Source organism: Sander vitreus, chromosome 1 (assembly GCF_031162955.1).
Source record: "Sander vitreus isolate 19-12246 chromosome 1, sanVit1, whole genome shotgun sequence".
Taxonomy (NCBI): domain Eukaryota; kingdom Metazoa; phylum Chordata; class Actinopteri; order Perciformes; family Percidae; genus Sander; species Sander vitreus.
In genome coordinates, this window is record NC_135855.1 from 5,723,428 (window position 1) to 5,738,194 (window position 14,767).

At 40.1% G+C, this 14,767-nt stretch overlaps 2 protein-coding genes across 2 annotated transcripts in view; one reads left to right on the top strand and one right to left on the bottom strand.

The window, feature by feature from the left end:
• Window positions 1-5,634, bottom strand: part of pcsk6 (proprotein convertase subtilisin/kexin type 6) — a 36,484-nt gene extending 30,850 nt beyond the window's left edge. Inside the window, exons 1-2 of the mRNA XM_078253389.1 lie at window positions 5,381-5,634; window positions 1,076-1,180 (exon numbers count right to left, since the gene is read on the bottom strand). Of these exons, the coding sequence (XP_078109515.1) occupies window positions 1,076-1,180; window positions 5,381-5,545 (270 nt within the window). The 5' untranslated portion in view covers window positions 5,546-5,634. The remainder of the gene's footprint in view (window positions 1-1,075; window positions 1,181-5,380) is intronic.
• Window positions 5,635-12,788: 7,154 nt separating this feature from the next.
• Window positions 12,789-14,431, top strand: LOC144519793 (pleckstrin homology domain-containing family F member 2-like). The gene is made up of 2 exons (XM_078253259.1): window positions 12,789-13,170; window positions 13,457-14,431. Exons 1-2 carry the CDS (start codon window positions 12,924-12,926, stop codon window positions 14,050-14,052), a joined length of 843 nt encoding a protein of 280 aa, XP_078109385.1. The 5' UTR covers window positions 12,789-12,923; the 3' UTR covers window positions 14,053-14,431.
• Window positions 14,432-14,767: the final 336 nt, after the last annotated feature.

Genomic DNA, 14,767 nt, shown 5'->3' on the forward strand with positions numbered 1-14,767 from the left:
CATAGTGATGCACCAACAAAGGCAGTGAAGAAAACTACAAAGCTAGCAAACACAGATGTAAACAATGAATGATCTAAAATATTTTTTCAAAATAATAGCAGCTGCTGTGAAAGTTTTATGAGGAAGGCGATGCACTCAACACATGTTTGTTAGATCCCAAGGATGCACACATGCATTTTGGTTTGCACACATAGCTTTGTTTAAAAGAAACATATGCACCTTTAATGCAGCGGTCTCACATGACCTGCAAAACTCCTTCACGCTCAAACCTCTTTTCTTATGTTGTGTCCATGCATTCTCCTTACTCCTCTCCATCTCCTTACTTTCTTTTGATGTTGATATCAATGTAAACATGTTTAAGTCACTCAGTCATTTAAGTTTTAATTACAAAACATCTATTTCTTTATTCACTTTTCAAAATGATCATCATTACTCTAGATTTAATTCACTTGATTTTTCTTTGCTTGGGGATCCTCTCCCAGTTGCACGGGTGCAATTATTTTCCAGCTGATGTTTGATTGGATGACGTGTCTTCCGAGAGCTCACTGCTCTCTTATATATGCTTTAATGAAGGCTTTAGTTGTAAATAAAATTCACTCAAATTGACCATTGCATGGCGTTTGTCTTCTTTTTTAAATTAGCAGTGGAGTGGAGTGAGTCTGCAAGGAACATTTCTGTGTGGACGGACAATAAAGTGTTATCCTATGTTAGTGTATGTATCTTATCTTATCTGTGTTGGGAAAACAACCACTGTTTTTTTCATCCACCTGAAACTCAGTCCAAGAAGAGCAAATCTGTCTTCTTATAACTGCACAAAAATGTCCTTATCGTTTAAAAGAAAACACAGGTTAATCTTTTTTAAATCAGCTATACGGCATTTCCACAACACTGTATAAACCAGTGAAATGGAAAATTACAGAAATATTTGAACTGCTCCCAGCGTGGTACTCCAACTACGTCCAGGGTTGCCAGGTCTGATGGGAAGGCTTTAGACAAGAGGAAACGTGTGTTCTTGTGACCAGATCTCCTCTGTTGTGTTGTGATTCCACTTGAAAGAAACTGATCCGGGACTCACCTCAGGATCCATATGGATGAAGCTGTGGGGGCCCTTCAAAGAGTATGCCGCTCTACGAACCACTCTGCTGTGGTGGAAATGGTAATGGTCCTCCAGACTTCCTATCTGCCCGAACACAAACAGCAACATCAAGATAAGGACAACAACTGCACTGAAACTCAGACCATAAAACCATGGCTAAATGCTAAATATTCTATCTGTGCTGCTTTTATCTTGGCTTTTACACTGATGTGGCCTGACTTAAAGACAAAAACAAAAACATAAACCTTATTCTACAAAGCATTCTACATTCAAAACACATTTGGACCATCTGTATACATTCTGTCACTCAATAAATATGCTTTTTCTCTCTTGACTTTGCACCAAAAATGTCATCTGGATTCTCAGAACATGTGCACAGCTGGCACAACTGCAGTCATATGCTTACATCTGTCTTAATTCTCTCCCTATCTCCTTCAACCACACATGTCTTGTGTTATTCTCTTTCACAGACTGTACTTCTACTGTATCTAGTAGATTACCACTTTCTAATAAGGCAACCTTTATAAAGCGTTGAGAACATAGGTTGTAACTTGTAGTTTTACAAATGTTATTAAATCCTAAGTGAAGAAGGGGATTGTGGCCATTCCAACAGGTGCAGCACCAAAAAATCCAAAGAGAAGAAGAAACTCTTAAAGTTCTAATGTTGCAATATTTTCACCAACAAGGTCTTTATCGAGACTGTCCTCACCCCAAAAAACACTCCCATAGGTTGTTTGTACAAGCTGCAATTACAAACTATATTTACGTTTCTGACAGAGCCCTCTAGTGGTTGAGGTAGTTATGACGGGAGCAAAGCAGGAAGTAAGGTGTGGAAGTATAAGAGCACCAAATTTCTCCATAAGGAGGTAGGTTGGGGGGGTGGATGGGTCTAACAAACACAGGACTTTCACTATTCACGGACATCACGTTCAGCGTATCCCCGACGTTCCACTTCCGGGATTGCTCCGGTGCCGTCGGAAATTCCACCGGATGTCTCTCATTTCGGTCGGCCTTCCTCTTTCTTTGTGTTGGCCTTCTAAATTCCGGTAGATTTCTGAGGACTCTGGTTAACTGCTCCTCAGATCTCTGCAGGGTAAATCCAGACAGCTAGCTAGACTATCTGTCCAATCTGAGTTTTCTGTTGCACGACTATAACAACTTTTGAACGTACACATGTTCCACCAAAACAAGTTCCTTCCCAAGGCTATTTTGCAGCGGCGCCGGGACTCCGTGCCACGCTTAGCGCCGCCCAAGAAGATTGTGATTGGTTTAAAGAAATGCCAATAAACAAGAGCACGTTTTTCTTCCATCCCGGAATGCTATGTGGGCTAGCTGGACCCTCCTCCAAGACTACGTTCATCGTAACCTTCAGGGAGTAAAGTAACATCTGATTTTAACCCAAATGACAATCATTTTCTAAACCTAACCAAGTAGTTTTTGTGCCTAAACACAACCAAAATTCGACCGTGGCTTGTTTTGTTTTTTACTTTACGAACATGACATACAGCGTCACATGCGTAACCAGAATCTGATTTTAAGCCAATCCACCATCTTTTTCTGAACCTATAACTAAGTAGTTGTGTGCCTAAACATAACCAAACTGATTCACAAAGTTTAGTTTAGATATGAGGCTGTATTTCCTGCCACCGCTACAGGCGCTATTTTATGAAACGCTCCTGTGGGTCGTGTTAGAGGGAAGGAAACAAACGACCAATATTGTTGAATGGTTTGGAGGACTGGTTGTCTTTAACAGGTTAACATCTACATGAACATAAAACAGGCTATAAGACAAAAGGCAAAAAGTGACAGCTCTATCTACATTTAGGAGATCTCATAACACCCATCATCTCAAAAATGATATACTCTGCATATGAAAACCACCTCCAAAAAGGCTGCACCTACACAGGACATGTGTAATACACAGTTTTGAACTTTTATTAGACCAATTTTAGTTGAATTCCTAATTTAAACCATGCCATTTTCTATCATGTGATATCCTAATTGTAGGTGGAGCTGCTGTCAATTCTTGTCTGTATTTTGTTATCAGTTATAATAAGCCATTAAAAAAGAGCAGGTTTAGGGCTGCCTGGTTGTAAAAAAACAAAATCCCTCTGGCGTCTGTTTACAAATGCGTATGGGTTTCATATTTCTAATAAGCCACTAGGTATTCAGATATGAATGTAAATAAGTAGTTAACAAATTGATTTAGGTCCAGATCTGACGCAGGTTTTTCCACAGGGCAGAGAAGAGACTCATGTCTTTCTGAAAGATAAGTGTCCTGCTGGAGGAGGATCAACACCTGCCAGAGGGTTTCTTCTCAACCTGGCAACCCAAATGGTATTCTGTTCTGTTCTGAATTACTTATTACTGATCTATAGAGCAGGGGTCTTTTTAAGCCAAGGACCCCTTAACTGAGAGAGATGAATCCGGGACCCCCTACTACATATATTCTATAAAATGAAGTTGTATATTAAAGGTGCCGTAGGTAGGATTGGGAAGATCCAGGACTTAGCCAAAGAATTTAAACATTGACAAGTTCTCAGTCCCTCCCCCCTTTCTGCTAGGGCCCAAACGGACTCCTAAGCCCCTCCCCCCCACAAGGGAGAATGAATGCATGTGCATGAGCAGTGATTGACACGCAGTTAGACACCCCCCATGGCCCTGATTGGTGCATCTAAACAGGAAACGGTGGATTTTTGCAAATCGCACTACAGGCTGTAGGTGGTGCCAGCGGAGCCGGATTTTTTTTATTATTACCTGCTTCATGTAGTTCTACTGGAACATAGGGTCAGTTTCAGCAAATATGACAGAAAGTTAGTTGTACAAGTCTTACCTACTGCACCTTTAAACTGGGGCTCTAATAACATTTAGGGCGGCCTAAAGCCTTTATCAGTGGTGGAAGAAGTATTCAGATCCTTTACTGAAGTAAAAGTACTAATACCACACTGCGAAAATACTCTGTTACAAGTAAAAGTTCTGTAATGAAAATACTACTTAAGTATCATCAGGAAAATGTACTTAAAGTATTCAAAGTAAAAGTACTCAGAAGCAGAACAATCCTCACATTTTAGAAAGTGGAAAGGATCCAAACAGTTGTGTCTTTAATGGTCTAACCATTTCAGCTGGATTTGTAGGCCGTTATATTGTTGGGTAGTTTCATTTATAACAAAACATCAGATTTTATAAACTACATGTGTTTTGTGTGCAACAATCTTAATGTGTAAAGTAACTAGTAACTAAAGCTGTCAGATGAATGTGGTGGAGTAAAAAGTACAATATTTCTCTCTGAAATGTAGAGGAGTAGAAGTAGAAAGGGCAGAGAGAAGTAAAGTACAAGTACCTCAACATTTGTACTTAAGTACAGTACTGGAGTAAATGTACTTAGTTACACTCCACCACTGGTCTTTACACATGCCTTTTATACTAAGGTATTCAATTATAATTGTTGGCGTGATTTTAAAAATCATGTTTTAATGTTAAACATATGGAACAGTGAATCCTTAGAATAACTGCTGTGGATGGCTACATTAGAGATCCTTACAGGCCAGTTAGACAATCATGAATGTCTTTAGGCTGATTTATATTTGCTATATGCAATATGTTGGATTGATGTTAAGACATTTTCACTTTTGAAAAAACTTTTAGACAAAAATAAATAAAAATGAACAATAAGTTGGTGGCTCCCCCCTGCAGTATCTCTTTTTTTCTTCTCTTTTTTCTTATGTTAACAGCTATTTTGTATATATTTGTTTCTGTATTTATTCTTTATTTCATATTAATGTGCAATAGGCCTATGTTTATTTGTTTATGTATGCACCAACCAAGGCTACTTAGCCTAATTGGCAATACATCTTTTTCTGATTCTGATTTCTGATTCTGAGCCAGACCCCCTGCTATAGAGTAGGCTATTAATAAATGACTTATTAACTATGAATACATAGGTAATAAAAACATTTTAAACATTTGTTAATCTTGTATGTTTCAATATCCAGAAGGCAATAAGTCAATCAGTTCTCCCCTGCAGGTTAGTGTACACAGTTTTGAAAGCTACATCCTCCATAGGACATTTTTCTAGGCTATTACAACATTTCATGTGGGTGGACTTTATTTATTCTCAAATATTTATAGCCTATTTTCTCAAATGTAGCCATTTTGATTGTATCTAATCTTACCGAGTGTGACATCACAGTGATCATTACAGTTACTGCATGCTGCTACGTTGAAAAGTAAACAAAGGACATCTATGACAGTAATAACAAATCAACATTGATAAACTGTGCTTACTTGTCCGAAGTTGATGTATCCATATTTAGTGGCGATCCTGTCCGCCTGTCCCCGGCCCCCTGGGATCCGCACTGCCCAGTGGTTGGTATAAACGTTCCCGGGTCCCGGAGCCACTGACTCAATCCTTACAACTGTTATTATAATGAGAAGCAAGAAGAAAGCCATCCTGACTCCTAAGTTGGGAAACAAAACTCGGTTGAGGAGATATAGGCCTAGATGGTGTCGGATCTTTGGGTCAGCTTTTTTTGGGGGGGGGGGGGTGAAGAGTCTGTTATAAGTCCATCATGTTGTGGTCAGTCCCGGTAAATTCCGGTAGAAACGACCGGGGCTGTGCGTGCGATCAGATCAGAGCTGTCAGCTGCAGCCAATGGCACACACACACACACACACACACACACACACACACACACACACACACACACACACACACACACACACACACACACACCATTAGATCAGCGCCCTGGCTCACTGCTGTTGCTGCTGCTGCTGCTTATACCATTTACCTGCAGTGGTACGTTTACACCACACTAAATGTTGGCGCACATTTGTTCTGTCTTTTGGTCGGTAATTAACGCGTGTGTCCGGTGTAGATGGCGTGCTTTAAAACAAACACTTTCCCCTCAAATAAGTTGTCGAAAATCTGAAACTTAAAGTTGGATATGTCAATCCGTTTATTCAAAACGAATAACACAACTCATCAAACAAAAACTAACAGTTCTGCTTTCCATCTTAAAACGTTCCCACCATACCCCGTAGGCTAGCCTACTACTACGAAACCATGGTCAGAAATGTGTGACTTCGCTGTGCGCCACACAGCTGTGGTATGGGATTAATTCTGTGCCTTTAATTCCAAGCAAAACTTCTCAAGTATCAAACAAAAATCACTAACTCAAGCAAAATAATTGTCACCTCAAAAGTAAAACTTAAAACTTGCAAACAAAACATTTGTGTAGTCGTAAACTATTGGTCTTTTATTCGTTTGATATTATGTCCTTTTGTTATCGGTTCTCTCTCAACTGTAAACCAAAGGACATATTATCAAACGAATAAAATATATTAAAAAGTTCTGAGTTTTACTTTAGAGATGACTTTTTTTTTTTGCTTGAGGTAGTGATTTTTGTTTGATACTTGAGTTAAGTGTTGCTTGGAATTAAAGGCACAAAAATAATTCCATACAGTAGCCTACCAATTAGTTCGTGTCACACGCTGGTGGCCAATGAAATGGCTCCAACACTAAACAACCGCAAATACCCATATAGCCTAAATTATATTAAAACACCTCCAACAAATTACTTTGGCAAACTTTTTTCATACTTTGGAAGCAGTGGTGGAATGTAGCTAAGATCATTTACTCCAGTACTGTACTTAGGCTACAAGTTTGAGGTAGGCTACTTGTACCTTACTTTTCTTTTCTTTTCTTTTCACTTTCTACTTCTGCTACATTTCAGAGAGAAATATTGTACTTTTGCATTCATTTCACAGCTTTAGTTACTTTGCACATAATAATGTTGCACACAAAACACATGTAGTTTATAAGATACGATGTGTTATTATGAATAAACTAGCCAACAATATAACAGCCTACAAGTCCAGCTGAAATGATTAGACCATTAAACACACAACTGTTTGGATCCTTTACACTTTCTAAAATGGGAGGATTTTTCTACATTGTGTACTTCTACTTTTATTACTTCATTTTCCTGATGATACTTACATACTTTTACTTAAGTAACATTAATGCAGGACTTTTACTTGTAACAGATTCTTTTTTACAGTGTTGCATTAGTACTTTTACTTAAGTAAAGGATCTGAATACTTCCCCACCACTGTTTGGAAGGTGTTTGACTAAGGTGAGGACAATAATTATTCCAAAAGTGAACAGTTTTGTTATTTATTTATTTATAAAACAAACTTCAAGATGCCCTGCACTAATGTCTGAGGATGTGTGAATATACTCAGCTACTGATAATAATTTTGTGTTTGCTGGGTTTTCCCGCAACAAGTTCAATAAACTTAAACATGAATATACAAATATGTTTTGTTTCACAGGTTTAACTGCTGAACACAAGATATCTCCTGCCTAACTGAAAAGTCCACTCTCAGTGTTTGTGACCTGCACACACTGGCTGTGATGTCACAAAATCCTTCTGACTGTGTCATACATGTGTTGAACTCAGATTTAAGGTGAGCTCAGAGATGTGTAAGCAAACTCTGCACGGACGTCATTCTGCACAGTGAAGCTCGAACGATCACGATGCACGATCATGGAAGGCTTGTGTCATGTGGACGCGCTGACAGTGCGGTTGTCATTACTTATGGGGGAAACAGAAAGTACGCACTATAGCTTTAAATTATTAAAACTGAATAAACCATGCAACATAGAAATTACCCATCATGTTTGTAATTTGCTCATTTGGGGCCCCCTGGTGCCCTCTAGGTCCCAAGTAGCTGCTGGGTATCAGCTGGCTGTGATTACAGTATTAAACACCAATCTCCAATGTCCAGGTCCATCTCTCTGTCTGTCTGTTTGTCTGTCTGACAGTCTGTCTGTCTGTCGGCTGTTGGTCCACCACTTTGGTTCAGACTGAAATATCTCAACAACTGTTGCATGGCTTGCCATTCAATTTGCTATCATTTTGTTTCAGATATTCCCATCAGGATGAATAGTATTACAATTTTTTGTGATTTGTTTAATATAGAGCCATCATCAGGTTGATATTGTAATTTGTCCAATACTCTGGTTTATGACCAAATATCTGCAAAACTAATGACATTCCCATCAGCCTCAGCTGTACTTTGTGTTTAGTGCTAATTAGCAAATGTCAGCATGCTAAGCTAAGATGTGAGAAAGTATTTAAAACATACATACATTTATTCATGTAAGCATGCTGCTGTTAGCCTGCATAAAGCACAGCTGTCCCTAAGTACTGACTCACAGAGCTGCTGGCGTGTGTAGACTCTTAGGGTGCTTTCACACCTACCTTGTTTGGCCCCGGACTTTCTGACTTTTCAGTTTGATCTGAACCAATATTGCAGGTGTGAAACCTTCCCCAGACCACGGTTAGGACCAAACTGACGAAATTTGGTCCGACAAAAAGAGATGGTCTCGGTCCGGATCAAACTGAACCATGGTCTGATTGGTTTACAGTGTGAAAGCATTAATGAATGGTCCGGACATTCGGACCAAATACAGGAAGTTCTTAGAGGGTATTGTCAAGTTATAAGAGTAGACAAACTCGTAAAAGGAACATCTCGGTGTATGACATCTTTAAAAAAAACTGATGACCTCATGTCTGTGCTGGTTAGTGGAATAGGCAATTGTTCTGGGTCTCTGCACAAAGTGCGCCACAGCCTTTTTTTTATGTCAACATCATGACTGTCCGATGTGAACGGGTCCCTATTAGAGGAGAAAGAATCGAGACCAAATTGTGCTTTTAGACACTTTTACAGTATTTCATCAGACTCAATGGTTGCGTCCCAACTGTTTCTCCATATACAAGCATAGGCAACTGTTTCTAAAATGTTTCATTACACTTGCATGTCTCTGTGTGTGGGGGAGATTTTATTTATGTGAAGTTAGTACAAACACAGGATTTGGCAGCTGTTTGGCTGGCAGAGGCCCTGCTGAGCTGGCAGACTGGCAGGGTTGTGTTTGAAGTTCTCAGGTTGAGTAGACTATGTGTCACTGACCAATGAATCACCTTTTTCTACAAACAGACCAAAGTTTTTAAGGACTGTTGGACCAATGTGAACAAATATTGTGCATGGATTCATCACCATGGATTGTTTGATGTTTACCATTGGAGTTACGTTTCTTCATCGTTCTTTTAAGAGTTTTAAAAACAGGTCTCACATTCAGTCTACTGGCTATGTTCAGATTTCATGACACTCTTCATGTACTGTAGTTACTTCTCTTCATGTAGTGACTGTAGTCACATTGAAAAGACTGACTGCTCTGAAAAACCACTGGCATTGTCTTGACACCGCTGCAATCTAATGAAGAATACATATAGAAACAAAGTGAGAGAACAGTCCATGAGTATTAGGTTATTTATAAAAACTAATTTGCGGCCCTAGTTGCTCACCTGGTTGAGTGTGCGTCCTTTCCTGTGTACAGTTGTCCTATCAATTAAATAGGCAAAAGGGGGCTCCATCCCTAACAGGAAGCAGTGGTGGTACCAGCAACATTGCTCAACAATAAATAAACACAATACTGTCCTCAGAAAGATTGCCAACCTGGTTAATAGTTCCAGCTCCAATTGTGTGCTATACATGTAGGACATACATCTGTATGTAATACATATTCCAATTCCATTTTCTACTACTACTTTAATAAATGCTTTATCCACTACACAGCACTTAAAGAAAACTCACTTTTACAGCTAGTTCACGGTTTCTATAGTTATTTCCTTCTTCCAAAACAGCCAGGAGTTGATATTATAACTCGTGTGATAACGGCATGCCAAATTAATCAGAGCACACAAGGCTAAATTGCCTTTCTAAGGTAACACATTGCATGGGCTCTTTTTAGAATCGCAGTGATGGCGAGATGAAGCCTATTCCAGCCTATTTCCAGCAAATTCATTAGCAAAAGGGTTCGTTTCTCGAGGCATCATGAACATAATTCCACCTGTTAATTGTGTAAAACAGGTAGATATATTCCCCTTGATCTGATGTGATCTGTGACAGACTGTATTTAGTGCCAGGAAAGGCTTAGAAATAACGATGAAGAGAAAATCAATTACCATGTAATCCAGTTATATCAATATAGTGTGTTTTTTGGTGGTATGTTATGATTGTATAACATAACTGTATAATAGACTAATTGTCTTGTGAGGAATGCAACAAATCCTTTGGTCATAATATAATAATGGTGGGGGAATATTAGTATTCTAAAACTGGAAAGTGGCAATGGTTTAAAGCTTTAGTGCGTAACTTTTTGATATTAATGAACGTCATGATCGTTACATTCAAGCCATTGCCAAATGAGTTGCTACAAAGCTAATTAAGACCATGCGCAGTCACGAAAGGCTTGTTTCATGTGGACGCACCGACAGTTTTGTTGTCATTACTTAGAATTCCTCATGGGGGAGACAGAAACTACGCACTATAGCTTTAACCGGCCGAGGGCAGTGAAAATGATGAAGAGGGTATACTTGTTCAGATGAGGGCAGATTAACTTCTGTCTCTCCCAGTATTAAAGTGGCTCTCCGATCGTCCATATTTGGTTCAAACTATTAAATTACAATCACCTTGTCTTCCACGCGCTCATTATTTTTCTTAAAGAACCAAAATAATCCACTTCTGACAGTGTAACCCAAAGTCAATTTAGTCTTTATTATCCCTGAGGGGTAATCTGTGATCCAACGAGCAACCAACACATACAATCATTACAAAACAACAACAGTACAAGTGCATGTATAGCAGCAGTAACAGATTGTTAACCTGTTCATCCTGCATCCAAGCAAGCTGTAACTACGACCAGACGGGAGCAACTGAAATGCCAGTGACCGAGGGTGGCTGTGGTCTGCTAAGATTGACTCCGCCTTCATAAAAACTCTCACTTTCATATAAATTGGGGAGATCGGTCATAGTAGTGCCTGCAATTTTGTACAAAACACAAGAGGCTTCATTGTCATTGCACTACTGTTTGGCAGGATCACAACACAATTTCATTGGTACTCATGCAAAATGGAAGACACTGTGGTCCCATATTCCCCTAAATCAGTCTTTGTTTCATGTCATTTTTCTAACGCCATCTCCTTAATCCACTTACCAACAGGTGTGGATGATTAACTTCTACTTTTACAGTTAAGCATCTTCGATTGCAAAAGACACATACTAATGAGCACATATTGACCCATTTATATATAAATGTGTACGGTATAAATTTGTAATAAACATTCTAGGTTCAAAGGGGAGGTGTACTAAAACCAACAGTCCAACAGCACGATGAACCTCTCCAGTAATCCCTTACCGACCTACGTTTCCACTACTCCTGTGAATCTACTGTATGTCTGTGGCCAACTGTGGTGAGAAGAATCAACACACCAAATCCAGCCCCTTGTGAAGCAGCAGTGTTGGGGAATCTTTTTTGACTTGCTGACCGGGCACAGTAGGGGGTGCTGTCCTCTACCTTATATGTGACTCTGTCTCCAGCTAGGACTGCCAAGTACAGTAGCTTGTGTGGAGTCATATAAAGGCTGGTTTTGTCCTATAAAGTGATAAACATTTGGTTATAAATTTAGCTTTACACTTTGTATCACAGATGTTTAAAGCTATAGTGCGTGAATAGTTTATATTATTAAGCGTCCGTTACATTCAAGCCATTGCCAAATGAGTTGATACAAAGCTAATTGAGCCCATCCGCTCCACAAAACTCTCTCTGTATTTCTCAGTATGGCTATTTTACTAAATGGTGTAGTCCTGCGACTCTCGAGTGATGCGTTTTATGTCACCGCTGAGAAGGAAACAGCAGCACTGAGGAGACGAAGAGAACTGATGCAACAGGTGAAGGCATGGCTGAAAACCCAAAGAAGTGCCTACGACATGTTTCAGTCAGTGATTGTGCTTCTAAGAGAAGACCTACATGCTCAGCAGGAGGACTAAAATCTAAAATCCAAATCTTAAATCCAATCCAAATTGCTAATCGTTAATGTTATTAGTAATCTCAAACTGTCTGCTGTGAAAAATGCCTACTACTTTATCTCAACTGCACAGTGGAAGAGTAGAATTCCCCTCAGCCCATGTTAATAAAGTCATTGTGATTAAAATGTCCTCATGGGTGCACTTACTGTAACACTGGTGACGTGGATGTGACTTGGGTGTGAGGACTAGAAGCACAAACACGTTTGTGTTTGATCACTGCCGACTTCTGAAAAGAAAAGCAATTTAATGAACGTGCTTGAAATGACAAACGGGTAGGCACTGTGTCAGTTTGTCATCTTGTTTTTTTTTTACTGCAGCAGTCTGATAACACTGAAACTGATTGTGAAATGTGAGCTACAATCAGCTCAGTTTTACTCTGTAGTTACTGTCACAGAGAACATATTTCACTCTCTGTTGATGTAGTAGATCGCTGCTTTGTTTTTCTAGATTCTCATTTAGTTTTATCCAAATATATTTTGGAGCCACTTAACAGGTTATCACATGTGTGACCTCAGTATCTACCTCAGTATCACATACTGTTGCTCAGATGTTTAAAAGTCGTAAAATGCTACTTTTATTTTGAATTCAATTGATAGGTGGAGATCCCAGGAAGCAGTTTTTCTTTGTTTCCATTCTGTAAATGCTGGCATTTCCTTTTGATAAGTTTTTCTGTGTCACACTTCAAATGTAGCTCCCTCCCCGTCACCTCATGAAAAATGGGTTGGTCTCAAAGCTGAACTTACTTTGGAAACTCCCATTGCGCCACAAAGAGCAAATGCTTTAAGTACTTCAACACAGCAGCTTGTCTCCTCAGAAAGACAAGACAAACTATCAGAGAAAAGACACTGACAACAGGACTCTTGTTGACTTGTTAACTAGAAACTAAGACACCATGGCGAACCAGCTCATGTTTACTCAGGATAACCAGGACCGGATCCACGCTGTGGAGAACTCATTTGGGCCCAAGGGGAAGCCCTTGTCCAAGCCGGGTCGGGTTCTGATCGGAGAGGGTCGGCTGATGAAGCTGAGCCGCCGGGGGCCGCAGCCTAAAGTCTTCTTCCTCTTCAACGATGTGCTGGTGTACGGCAGCATCATTCTGAACGGCCGTTGGAACAAAAATCAGAAGATCTTTCCTCTAGGTGAGCAACTCATCTGCTTCTCCTCAACACTTGATCCAACTAGACAAAAACTCCCCTGAGGAGGCAGATTAGGCTTGATTGCTCCATCGTTTTTAGGGTTTTGAAATGCTTTGACAGTTAAAAGTGTACCTCAGACTCACAGAGTAAAAGGTGAAGAAAGGCAGTGACAATGTTTAGATGATATTTTGAAACAAGGGATGGCTGTAACTGCTGGCTCACATGCTTAGTGACCATCTGATAATGTCCCTTTGTTACCTTGTCTTAAACTATTCTTTCATAATTTCAGAGGACATCCAGCTGGAGGACTTGGAGGACAGCGTGACAATGAGGAACCAATGGTTGATCCGCACACCATGCAAGTCCTTCTACGTGGCAGCCGTCTCATACGAGGAGAAGCGAGCCTGGATGGAACACATCGAGGACTGGCGGTCCAGACTGCTGCAGAGCGGTGGCTGCAGGCCCGGCTCCACCTTCGCCGTTACCTGGATCCCCGACCATGCCTCTGCAGTCTGCATGCGCTGCGCCGACAAGTTCACCATGGCCCAGCGGCGACACCACTGCCGGAATTGCGGTTTCGTGGTCTGCGGTGCGTGCTCCAAGAAGCGAGCGGTAATCCAACACATTCACCCGACTAAGTGGTTGAGGGTCTGCACCACGTGTCACTCGAGTCTTGATGCAAAAACCCAAGAGATGTCTCGTCAGAGGGGAAACAGCACAGGGAAGATCGGCTCAGATGAAGATGAAGTGGAGGGATCCAGTGAGGAAGAGGAGGCAGAGGAGCAGATGGAGGACCATGACCCCAGCAGGTGGATGGAGACCCTGATGGACTCCTTGTCCCCATATGTCTACCTCAAACCACACCATTTGAGGCCCCAAACATGAAGCACACCAAGAGTGCTGCAGCCACTCGGAACGCACCTGGTGTTGGACTTTCTATAACATGGACACAACACTGAAGCAGCTTTGTGCAGTCGGTCATGAACATAACAAGACAATAATGTATTAAGTTAGACTATTTTGTACACACTGTATTTATTGATGTGAATAATTTATTTTTATATTTTTAAATATAATTGTGATTTGCTCTGATAATGTGGTCAGAGGATTTGGAGTAGAACACTAGAGCTAGGCCTCAGTCTGAATTTATATTGTGTAAATGTACTGTGCTGTGCATTCTGTGGAAAAGATTGACCTGACATCCACTACAAGGGTCATGTTATAAAGAATAAATAAATAACTTTTTTGAGTAAAAACAAAAAAAGTGTAATATGTTTTTTCTTACATCACAAACATTTTATTACTCAAGTTATGTGAAAAAAATAAAATAAAACAACTTTTTTTCTTCAGGGACTTAAAAATATAGCACTTGATTGAAGTGTTACTACCTCAGCTAACAGGGCTAACATGTTAGCAGTCGATGCTGGAACGTCTATCTGTCAGGATATTTCAGAGCTGCTCGACACCTTTTCGTGAAATAATGACCCACACAGATAACACTTTGAAGGTTCATGGTCAAATCATTATAGTACCACATGTGGATTATTTGTAATGCTTTGGCCTCTGTTCAGATGAAAAAAGGAACGCCACCATAAATGGT